The 12471-nt window shown below is 48.5% G+C and overlaps 1 protein-coding gene across 1 annotated transcript in view; it reads right to left on the bottom strand.

Moving 5' to 3' along the window:
- Nucleotides 1-12471, bottom strand: part of Slc6a5 (solute carrier family 6 member 5) — a 48638-nt gene that overhangs the window by 14123 nt on the left and 22044 nt on the right. The window contains exons 8-11 of the mRNA XM_036206870.1: nt 8939-9073; nt 6959-7062; nt 4154-4278; nt 5-117 (exon numbers count right to left, since the gene is read on the bottom strand). Of these exons, the coding sequence (XP_036062763.1) occupies nt 5-117; nt 4154-4278; nt 6959-7062; nt 8939-9073 (477 nt within the window). The remainder of the gene's footprint in view (nt 1-4; nt 118-4153; nt 4279-6958; nt 7063-8938; nt 9074-12471) is intronic.

The raw sequence follows: 12471 nt of genomic DNA, 5'->3' as shown, positions 1-12471 counted from the left end.
TTACCATAGTGTCAAGTCCAAGAGTGAGAAGCATCAGGAAAAAGATGATGGCCCAGAACGGAGAGAGAGGCAGCCTGGTTAAGGCTTCTGGGTAAACCACAAATGCAATGCCTGGCCCTAGAAGAAACAAGAGAGATGGTGTCAGGCTGGCCCAGCTCAAAGTCCCTCTCCCCGGAACCCACCAGCTTCTCTCCACTGAGATCCTGGACTAGCACAGGTTCTTGCCGCTGTCTGTCGCTTGTGCTCATCTCCGCTAATTAGACCATGCTTCCCTCCATGAAAAAACTAAGAAACTACGTTCTTTTATTAGATGAACTGGAGGCGAAGGTAATTATTACCTTCTGGTAGAATTGTTGATATTGAGCCCTGAGGGGTACCTGGCAGTGTCTGGAGACAGATTTGTTTCTCACAAATGGAATGAAATGGGATAATTTGATGATCAATCTGTCACCTTGACAGGATCTAAAGTCACCTAGGGAACAATCCTCCGGGCATGTCTGTGAGAGACTCCCTGTGTTGGGTTAACTGACATGGGTAGCACCATCCATCCACGTCGGGGTCCCAAGCTGAAAAGGAGGAGGAAGTGAGCTGAGCAAAGGTGTATGTCTCTCTCTCTCTGCTTCCTGACTGCAGAGCCAATGTGACCAGATGCAGCGAGTACCTGCGCTCATATCATCCCCACCATGAGGAGACGCATCCCCTCAAACTGTGAGCCAGATAAACCCTCCCTCCTTCAAGTTACTATTTTGTCACAGCAAGGACAATAGTAGCTCACACAGAAGTCTACTGACATTAGAAACCTGGCCAGGCGCAATGGTCTCCTAAGAGAACCACACCCTGTCAGGGTGGGAGGGAAGGAAACAGCCAGGGGCACTGAGATCTTAGCATACAGGTGCCCCCAGCATCCTGAAGAGGGTCTCAGTTCCCCTGAGGCTGGGTTACAGGCAGTTGTGAGCTGCCTGATATAGGTACTAGGAGTGGAACTCCGTCCTCTGAAAGAGCAGTGAGTGTTCTTAACTGCTGAACCATTCCTCCAAACCACACAACAGCATGTGTGTGTGTGTGGAGCTGAGGACTGAACCCAGGGCCTTGTGCTTGCTAGGCAAGCACTCTACCACTGAGCTAAATCCCCAACCCCCATAACAGCATTCTTTTTAAAACAAATGTATTGGATTGTTAATTCCTGTGGTGGTTTGAAAGAAAATGGCCCCCAAAGGGAGTGGCACTATTAGGAAGCATGGTCTTATTGGAGGAAGTGTGCCACTGTGGAGGTGGGCTTTGAGGTCAGTTCACTTCCTGTTGCCTTTGGATCAAGATGTAAGGACTCTCAGCTCCAGCACCATGTCTGCCTGCATGCTGCCTTGATTCCTGTCATGATGATCAATAATGAACTAAACTTCTGAACTATAATCAAGCCACCCCAATTAAATGTTTTCTTTTATAAAAGTTGCTGTGCTCATGATGGCTCTTCACAGCAAAAGAAACCCTAAGACAGTTCCTAATGTTGCATAAGGACTTGGGATATTTAAAATATAAAACCCCCCATCCTATACATTTAGTGAACAGACTGTAGAGCAGCCTTCAAAGGCTCCTATGTGAACCATAAAAGGAAAGTCTGTATTAAACTACATTTGAAAATAAGTCTCAGACGCAGAAAGCCAGCCCGGGAAGCTGACACAACAGCCCTGGAATGGTCACCACCAGAGGACTGAACAGTGGTGCTGGAACACCATTCTGTCCTTTGGGCGTTGCTACTTTGGAGGGGGATCGATAATTTTGACAGACACACCTGCCTGCGAATGGGATAGTCCCTGCAATCAATTAGCATTATTATGGTGCTGTTTCTGACTAACAATCATAACACAGTGGCCAGTGTTTGGATCAGCCACTGTCCTGCAAGTGGATATGCCGACACTGCTCAGCTAGCTGGAGTAAAGCTGAACCCACACTTCCTGCAGCGCCTCCTTTGAGCAGGGGAAATGCACTTAGGGAGAAGATGAGAACGTGTGTGAGCTGCACCCATAAGGTCTCACCAATGCGACTGCCCAAACATGAGCCGAACACGGACAACAAAAGACATGCCAAAGAAGACAGAGGAAGGATCATGAGGTTTCAACCTGCCACAGGCAACTAAGGAATGCTGAGAGCAGGGAGATAGCCTCGAACACACCAGCTGGTTATTCAGTGCCAAATGGTCCATCCTGAAAACATACACGCCAGTAACATTATACAGACCCAGCAGGTTACAGTTAGAAGTATGTATATATGTGTGTGCACGTGTGTATATACATACACACACACACACACACACACACACACACACACACATATATATACACATGTGCACGTACATACATGCATGCAATTAATGAAAAGAGGCTGTAAATTTGAAAGAAAGCAAAGCGGGGTATATGGAGGAAAGGGAAGGGAGAAATTATGTAATTATATTATAATCTCCAAAAATAAGAGAAACAATAAAAATATATAATATATGAATTTTTTAAAAGAGACTATATATGAGTCCCAGGGGGTCTGGGATGTGGTCTCAAGACTCATGGTCCCTCCTGGGGAATGAGCCCCACTGTTCCCACTGTTCCCACTGTTCCTGAGCCTGGGTTAAAGGGATAAAATGCAGGGAGTGAACAACTACAGAAAAGAGAATTTCAGAGAGACATGCTGAAAATTTTCTGCGGCTTTTCACATGGAAGGTATGCAAATTTTTATCTGAGTGTTAACAGCACCTGTCCTTCCTGGCCCTTCGGGACAGGAGACAGCTCAGAGCAGCTAGCTCAAGAGGCCTGGGGCCATCTTTGTCAGCTCATCCACCAGTTCCCAAGGAGACAGGTTAAAAAAAAAAAAAAAAAAAAAAAAAAAGGCAAACTGCCTCAGATAGTCTAGAAAGTGGGGCGGAAACTGTCGGCCTCAATGACTCTGCTGGAAGAAATCGAGGTTACCGAACAGCTAGGGCTGGCTGGCTGGGTGCCTGAGGATAAGGCCATCTTAGCACCTCCTGCCTCCCAGGGAGTTGGAGAATTCTCAGCAGGAGAAAGCGCTGCACAGCTCACTTACACAGAGCCAGCATCTCTTGGGGCTCACACTCCCTCTGGGGAGAGAACATGACACCTCTGGGACATGCTGGAACCTTAACTCCTTGAGGCTGTATTGGCATAAGTGGAAGCAGTGATTAATTGTCCCTGGTGAACAGGAAGAGAATGGGTCTTCCCTCCCAAAATGTGACCTTCTAGCTTGGCACTCCTGTGTGCTTACTGTGAGAACCACTGGGAGCCACTTGAAGGACGGCTGCCAGAGAAGCCTCCCACCTCTGGAGGGTCTGGGGCTCACAGCCATTCCTCTCTGCGCCTGTCACCGTCCCCAGGCACTGAAGCCAATATGCCTAAACAGAGTCCAAGCGGAATGACCAATAATCTCCATGAAGGTCCCCAGTCGCCATGACCTTGCAATACCCTAATCCTCTGTAGAACCAGGCAGAGTGGAAATAAAGTTAATGAAAATCTTAACTACTCCCTCTACAAATGCTGTCCTAGAAATATAAGTTAAATGGGATGAAATGAAAGCTCCTTACAAACTCAAAAACACTATGCAAATGTTAGCATCATTTGGGTGCAGGGTAAACATTTATTCCACACTCCCACCACCACCACCTTCTCACTCACTGGGGATAAAACTACAGGTCTGCTAACGAAGCAGAAAGCCTTGAGAACATACTTGACCTAACAATTAAGAAAGTGCTTCGTAAGGACAAGTCTCCCTGAAGTCAGGCTGGAGCTCATTAAGCATCAGCACTGGGTGTCTGCGGAGCCCTGTGTGAGCACTGTCATCTGCAGCAGGCACCCGGAGCAGCTGCAGGGCTGCGGGCTGCCTAATGAACCCCCTGCTCATGTCTAACAGGGTTAGCGGGCACAGTCCTGACCAGTGCAGGCTGGAGTGAGTTCAAGAAAGGAAGACGAAAGAAAAAAGAATAGAGGAGGAAACGGGCCTAAAACCAGCCCTCTCTTAGAAAAGCCAGCTTTAACCCTGCTTCGAGCTTCCTGCTGGAGCCTGTCTTCGCCATTGTACCCCGACTTAGACACTTGAGTACTCCAACGCCATCCATCCGAGTGCCCGACAGAGCAGGGTGACGGCTGCCCTGTACCTTGGTCGGCCACGTTCTCAATGTTGACTTTGCGTTCGTTGGCCATGAAGCCGATGACAGAGAAGATGACGAACCCAGCAAAGATGCTAGTGGCACTGTTGGTGCAGGTTACAATTAACGTGTCCCTGGGAGGAAGAGAGCAGAGTTAGGTGAACTCCGAGAGGAGGAAGGGATGGGGAAGGACACATGTGTGCCATGTGTCTGTGTCCCCAATGAGCGTGTATGTCCATCTATGATCTCGTCATCTGCACACAGATATACATCCAAGGATAGGACAAGCAGTCCTGAGCACAGATGCCCTTTTGTCCATCCAAAATGCCCCCAGAGACTCAAAGGTCACTTTCCTAAACCAGCGCAATTTCCAACTGTATTCTAAATAGGCATCCTTATTCCCACAGATAAAGCGTCCTCATCAGAAACTTTTTTTTCAGCAGATGAAGACCGTTTGAGAAAGCCACAGCTGTTCAAAATGCAGACAACTGTCAGTGGGGCACCAGTCTCCAGTTCCCCAACTGATACCCAACCTCTCTACCCAAGGCTCAGAAGCCATCACAGAAGAAAGGGCAGAAAGGGCAGAGCCAGAGAACCAGGATGTCCGCAGTGAGACAGTCTTTCCTAACCACAAAAAGACACAAAGTGAAGGGAGGTAGGGAAGGGTGGACTCGGGAGGAGGGGGTGAATGTGACCAAAATGTGCTGTGTAACATTCTCATAGAATTAATAAAGATATTATATATTATCATATTACAATGACCCCACCTCTGAGGGGAAGTGCTAGTGTCTTATGATTAGGATAGGGTCACAACTAATTCACACTGGCTAAATGCTCACATCTCCCCCAAATTAGTATGATGGAACTCAATCCCCAGTGTGGTGAGATTACAAGGTAGGGCCTTGGAAGAATAGTTTCATCCCATGGATAGGACAATGCCTTCATGAAAGACACTGTGAGGTGTGTGCTGCCCTGATATCCACCATGTGCAGCAACAAGGCACCTTCTGGAGCCTGAAGGGAAGAATCACCTTGATCCGGGAGTTTCCAGTCTCCATAAATATGAGCAATACATTTCTATCATTTACAAATTATCCAGTGTAAAATATTTTTGTAATAATAGCCCAAAATTGCTATGATATCATGATAGGAGATAACCCAGCCACCACAGTAGAAAAGAAGGTGACGGGATCTTGGTGAATTCTGAGACAGGAACCCAACATGAGGAACAGAAGGCAGTGGGACATTGAAATGACATCCATATTACGAGGGCATCATAAGGGCTGGGGTTCACAGGGCTGAAAAGGGCAAGAGAAACTGTAAGGAAGAGACAGGCTTCACTGCCTTCATTCTAGAGCAGTGGTTCTCAACCTGTGAGGCACAAACCGTTTGGTAAACCTCTAACTCCAAAACAGTTACAATATGATAGATAACCGTGGCAAAATTGTGAAGTAGCAATGAAAATAATTTTATGGTTGGGGTCCCCACTACATGAGGAACTTATTAAAGGATCATGGTATTAGGAAGACTGAGAACCACTTCTCTAGAGCCTTCTGCAGGTAACACAGCCAGGGGTTCCCAGTCTGCCCTAGACTCAAATGTGAGGTCACAGACAGATGGAGCTTTGGGCCTGCATTGAAATCCTGGATCCCTCCCTCCTCCTCCTCCTCCTCCTCTTCCTCCTCCTCCTCCTCCTCCTCCTCTTCCTCCTCCTCCTCCTCCTCCTCCTCCTCCTCCTCCTCCTCCTCCTCCTCCTCCAATTTTGAGTGAAAGAATGTTTCCTATGGGAGCTCCTACGACCTACTTACTCATTGCTAGGACACTCATGTATGACCTAAAATGATCTGGGAAGTTTCCTTCCACTCAGACTATAATGGTGGCAATGATGTCAACTCTCTCTTTCAAGGGCTGTGAACACAGAACAAGGTGGTGTATGCAGCTCACTCAGCCTGGTACCAAGTGAACGTGAAGAAAACATGTGCCCTGCAAAGCCCTGGGCTTCCTAAAGAGCACACTGAGGCATGGGAGGTGGTGGAACAGAAATTGAGTCAACTTTATATAGCTCTCAGCCTAGGCCCTTGCTGCCAAGCCATGCAGCCTCATTTCCTGCGTGGCACACAGCAATGCTTTACCCTTTGATGGCGTTCAGACCAGTTGGCCTCAGTGTGTTGAGCAGTGTGACCAAAACTCTTCAAATGCCTGAGTCTGGCACCTGTTCTTCAAGGACTTATGGGCTGAATTTTATATCCTGATTCTGGCATCTTGATCTTGAATAATGATAGTGACCTCTGTCACGTGTTGAGTACCTACTATGTGCAAAACACTCCTCTGGTCACTGCATGCATCACTCTTACCCACAAAACATTGCACTCTGTCTATGCTCTATAGATGAGAAAAAGGATGTCCAGAGGGTCACATCCTGCCTGTGCCTTGCATTTGCAGCAATGGCAATGCTATCCTCAAATGCCCCTAGCTCCATGCTGTCCTTCCTCTTCATCAGGCTTTCCCATGAAAGTCCTTGAAAAGTATCTGTCAAGTAATCAGTGGCCCTACTACACACATGACTATATACATGGACTTCCACAGGACACAGCCAGACACAGTGACCACTCCAGGCACACACTGCATCCCATGAGTTTCCATTCAGTACCCTGCTCAGTGGGGTCAGCTGAGATAGAGGAGTTAGTGACCAGGCCTTGGCCAGGGGCTCCTCCTGAGCCCAAGGCCTATCTCTAGCTCTGCCTTGGGTGTCTACTGAGGCTTAATTTGCTCATTTTGCTAGTCTTCTCCCTCTGGATCTCATGGCCACATGTACCTGTAGCAGTTGTTGTGGAATTTGTTGTAAGAAGAAAGAGTGATGAGCCCTCCCCAGGCAGCAGACAGGGAGAAGAAAATCTGAGTGGCAGCATCCTTCCACACCTGGAAAGAAGTGGGGAGAGTCAGGTCACTTAGGGAGACCAGCTTGTCATCTTCCCAAGTAAATTGGAGCTAACTGGGGACAAGAGAGCTGTGAGCACACAAATGTGTTTCTTGTACCTGAAACCAAAGCAGGAATTAGCTGGGAGATTTGAAGTCTGTCGAATCGAAGGCAGATTGAGATAATCTATGGGCAGACATGTGTTTATGTGTCCCACTACATCAAACCAGACAGAACAGGACAGCCCTCTCACAAGCACTTACACACCCGAAGGACAATCTATAGCAACAAAATACAGTCATGGATATAAAAAAAATCCATTTTAATTGGCAGTACTATGTGTCATGATAATCGCCACTCAGAACCTGAAATTGCACAGTCCCCAATCTTAGAAGAGTGACGACAACGTGGACAGACTTCATGGGGTCACCTCCCTCCTGAGAGTGACTCCTGCTGGCCACCCTCCTAAAGTTCCAGGTCACGAAAGCCTTTGTGCACTGCAGGTATACGGCATCTACAAACGGGGCATCTACAAACGGGTCTACATTCATCAATTTAATCTCATCTTGAAATTGTCCTGAAGCGGGCTGGTAAGAAGGCTTAGCAGTAAAGTACCTGTCATGACTGAGGACCAGGACCAACACAGCAAAGAGAGAACAGACTCCTAAAACTTGTACACATACACACACACACACACACACACACACACACACACACACACACACACACAAAATAAAGAAGTAAATAAATAAATAAATACATGTGTAATAAAAATTTTCATGTACTTAAAACAATGCAAAGGTAGATTTCAAGTGTGAGGTTGGCAAAGCCTGCATCCACCCAGCACCCATTCTCCTTGTCTACTCAGAAATAAAGCCATGATAGATGGGAAAGCAGTTTTGTGTCCAGCTTCTCCATCGGGGAGTCTCAGTGGGGAAAATCACCCATGTCACTTGGTCTCTGGCCAACTGTATGAAAATAAATTACTATGTGGGGCTTCTGCAGTCTCTCATCTTTAAGAGGCAGAATGCTTCTCTCTACCTCTTCTCTCTCACCTTTGTGCTACCTGGAATGTTGATGTGATGGCTGGTGCACCAGAAGTTCTGAGGAATCCAGTCACTAAGGAAGGTGAGGAGGAAATACCAGACCCTTCATCCCTCGTGACATCGCAGAGGGTTGAACTGGCCCTTAACCAGCTACCAAGAGAGAGATATCACCTAGTATCTGGTTTATGCTGGCAATGTCTGGAAACTTTGTGGTGTGTGCAGGCAAACTCAGTCCTTGCCATGAGTTTCTAATGTACCCCAGAAAAGTGGAGTTTGCATTAAGGAGAGAAAATTCATCTGTAGTCACACAGTCACCCTTCACAGGAAGGGGTCTTGGTATGAGTGAATATTTTTGAGAGTGTGATGTGCATACACCCAACACAGAGGAAGTTCAAGTATGTGCTGGTCTCACACCAGTGTGCAGGAAGTATTCAAATGTGTCTGGGGCCTTTAAAATCAAAGACCTGCTCCTGCTCTGATTCTCCAACCAGCAAAGCTCTGCTTCCAACGTGCTATAATTAGTAACAAATAAGTGGTGTGGGGTGGTCCAAGGCTATCAAAGGACCCCAGTCTTCAGTAGGCCCCACACTGCTGCTCCGGCTGCAGAGCACTGCTTCAGAGTCTGAAAGCCCTCAGCTGCCCCTCAACACCTCAGCACGCCAAGGTTGCCCAGAAGAAGTAGGCATGGGGATTGCCATGGGGGCAGGGAAGGCCGGCTCCTCCTGCTACACAACCAGGAGTGTGGCCCACCCCTGATAGCGCGCACACACACACACACACACACACACACGCACACACTTCCAGTCTGCTATAAATAGAGCGATGAGCCCACCGTGGCATCCGTGAGTTTTTCCCACTTAGGTGTGATGAAGTACCAGATGCCAGCCCCAGCTCCAGGCAGCGTGACGCCTCGAATGAGAAGGATGACCAGCACGACATACGGGAACGTGGCTGTGAAGTATACCACCTGGAAGAGCAGAGGGATGGAGAGATGGGTGAACAGGCATCCCTGGCGATGTCACTGTGAATAGGTGACGGGGGACCTGCCACCCAGGTACACATGCCCAACAACGAGGTCTCCCCAGGCCCTGACAGCACTGGAGACCCACACAAGAGACTGGGATCAGAGTGAGATGGAGAAGTCCACAGGGTACTTCCCTTCCTTCCCTGTCAATCAAGCCTGGGAGATGTCACCCTGCCCAGTTACCAACTAATCCACAGTGCGAGAAGCCACAGATGGTGAGGGAGGTTTTGTGCTGTGTTCTCCAAAATTCTTAACCCATCTCTGCAGAAGTGTTGTGGGGAGCTGTTCCAGCTTTGATCTTGAAGCACCACCCCAATGAGGCAGCTGGTAACTGACATGCCTACCTAGAACCTGCTCCTGGGGTGTGGCCAGGGCAGGAGTCTTTAAGACCTGGATGCACAGGCCCTCTTGGTTCCTCGTGATCCTGGATGCTGGATGGCAGAGTCAGAGTTCTCCAGAGAACCCCTCTGGACTGCACCTCACCTCTTCCAGATCCTGTAACCAATCCCTTTACTGGCTGTAAGTTACCCCAAAATAAACCACCTTTTAACTATGTGGAGTTTCCTTGGTTAAATCCCCACATTATGGAAGGGCCCAAATTTTACCAGTAGAGATAAATCCTTTTGGCTTAAGCCCTCCATCCTGGCTTACACAGACACCCTGGGTGAAATGGCCTCACCAGGTGAAGAGACTGTGATTCTAAAATTAGACATGCTTCTGTTCAAATGATGTCTAATCTCTGATATTGAGGTGTGATCTTGAGCAGGCCCCTAAGGCCTCTCCTCTGAACCTCAGTGTATATACCTGTAATAAGGGTACAGAGTAACTGTCCTAAAACAATATCGAGAATTATACAAGTTGCTGTGTGGAAGCCCTAGTTCAGGGCCTGACCATAAGAAGGCCATTAAATACAGTTAAGTTCCACAGGCATTTGTGGACGGCTTCCTTAAGCTGGGTACTGTGACAGACACCAGCTGTACAGACGGGGGTAGGTACATAATGGAGATAACCCAGTATCTGCATAGGGGCTGAGTAACCCATAGGAGACTCATGGACTCCAGGGAAGTATGCAGTGCCCAGCCTGGGAGTGTCTGAAGGATTCATGGAGATGTCGCTCAAGCCAGATCTTAGAGCATGAAGGCAATCTCAAAGTGTGAAGGCATGATGGGAAGGTGAAGGAGGGAGAGAGTGGGCAAGGCAGGCACACAAAAGTGATGCTCGGTCTCCTCACCACTAGGATGAAAGAAGGCTAAGGCCAAGGGTGAAGAGAAGGGGTAGCTAGAGGTACCAGAGTGCAAACAGGTAGTTGTGGCTTCTGGAAGAGACAGTGGAGGCGGTGGGATTAAGTAAAGGCATATCTAGAGGAAATGTTAACAGAACTTAGAGATATGTCGGATGAGGGTAACTTAGTGGTACTTTCTTACCTGTCAATCAAGCCTCAGAGAGAAGGAGGGGCTTGAGATTGAGACTTGGTAGATGGGGAACAGGGTGGGGGGTGGTGAACTGTGCCTGCTCAGTTCCACAGTCACAGGTACCAGAGTTCAAATCCTGACTCTCCCCTTACGAGCTGCTTCACTTTGGGAGATGGCTAAACCTCTCTGGACCTAAGTGTCAGTACCTTCAGGTGGTAATAACTGCATGTTCCTCTCAGGGTGCTGGAGGAGCATGATGGGGCAGTCAAAGAGGAAAGGACTAGAAGCCTGCCTAGGACCACAGGGGTGCAACCTCCAGTCAGTGAAACACCCAGGGACTCAAAGCCATGCTCTCACATGCTGGCTACAGACTTAGAAGGAGCTGGCCACCTCTTCCCTCCACAGCTACCATGCTGATCATGTTACCTCTCCTCTAACCCATGGAGCATTAGTCCCTTCTCCCTCTGGTCCCAGAAATGAGGTAGGGCCAGCAGTCAGCCCCCTCCTACATCTCCAAACTTGCTTCTCTCCTCTCCCTTAAAGTCTGAAGGAAAAGTAAAGGCCTTGCATACAGACATTCCAAAACCCAAGAACATCTGACACACCCCAGGCTGGCTGGACTGGCCTCCCAGCTGTGAGAGGAGACCAGAAGAGGAGACGCTACAAGGCAGGGCCTGGTCACATTCAGGCTTGTGTCTTACCTCCACCAGGGAAGGAGCAACTGAGAACCACCTGACTTGGGGCTGATGGGAAGGAAAGGCTACTGGAGGACACAGAGAAGAGACTCCCTAGTCTACATGGGCCTGTGGGAGGAACCATGAAAACCCCCATCTCTCCCTTGGCACCAACTGAGCCAGCTGTTCCCATGTGGCCGCTGTGCCTTGAGAGAAAGAAGCTGAGACCCAGGCTAAACACAACACAGGGGATTAAGTAGCTCATTCATGGACCAACCCTGAAGCCACTCCAAAGCCATTATTCCTATTAAGTGTGGTTCTGTGAGCTATCAGACCAGAAATGGGGCTGGGTGCTAATGGTAGGCATGTGAGATGTTGATGATATAAGACTTCAGAAGGTATCACTTGCAGAGACCTACAAGTGAGTGTGAGTGTCTCCTTAAATTCGCACCCCAGGGACTTTCTCACTTCACCCTGTCCATAGCCCCATGTGTAGGTGACCCAGTCCCTCAGCTCCTGGTGAACTGAGAGGGTAACCTTCGGCTTCCACCTTGGATGTGAGTGAGCAGCTGCCCAGGCTTTCTGCGAGCTGCTTGCCTGGGTCAGGTGGGCGTCAGCATGCACTTGTTCCACACCGTCTGTCAGAACTGAATGTGAGCGGTAATGAATCCTGCTTGGCAGGAGGGACAATGACCTGCCTGACCCTTGCTGGCATCCTCCTCACAGCAGGAGCCCCACTCAGACAGCTAATTAGGTTAACATCACTGTGCCACTTGGACTTATTGGCAGAGTAGCCCCAGGGGCCAGGTGGTCTGCCCTTTAGGCTGGCTACTGATCACCTGTGGAGCTCTAGCAGCTCAAAGACCATGTCTCCAAAGGGCCAACTTTGTCCCCTCAGGTCCTACACTGGAGGAACTGAGTTCACATCACAGCAGGGAAAGAGAGTATCTCTGTTGACTAGGGCAGTAATTGTAGACTCTCCATTGCAAAGGAGTCAATCACATATGAGCACCTCAGTCCCACATCCTTTGATTTATATCAGTACACCCCAGGGCAGGATAAGAAACTGCAGTTCATGATTACTGGTGGCAATCCTCATTTTGAGGAAGAAAAAAAAGAGTCTTCATTGATATTTGATTAGAAACCTTCCTAAGTCAAACAGGATGAGTATGTCAGTGGTCATTGACAAGCTTCCTGGCTCCAGACGGCTTTAAACTTCCTCTTCCCCAAAGCCTACAAAACCCAGCCCCAACAA

The sequence above is a fragment of the Onychomys torridus genome, chromosome 1 (genome assembly GCF_903995425.1).
Source record: "Onychomys torridus chromosome 1, mOncTor1.1, whole genome shotgun sequence".
Taxonomy (NCBI): domain Eukaryota; kingdom Metazoa; phylum Chordata; class Mammalia; order Rodentia; family Cricetidae; genus Onychomys; species Onychomys torridus.
This window is presented reverse-complemented; position numbering and strand designations above follow the sequence as displayed.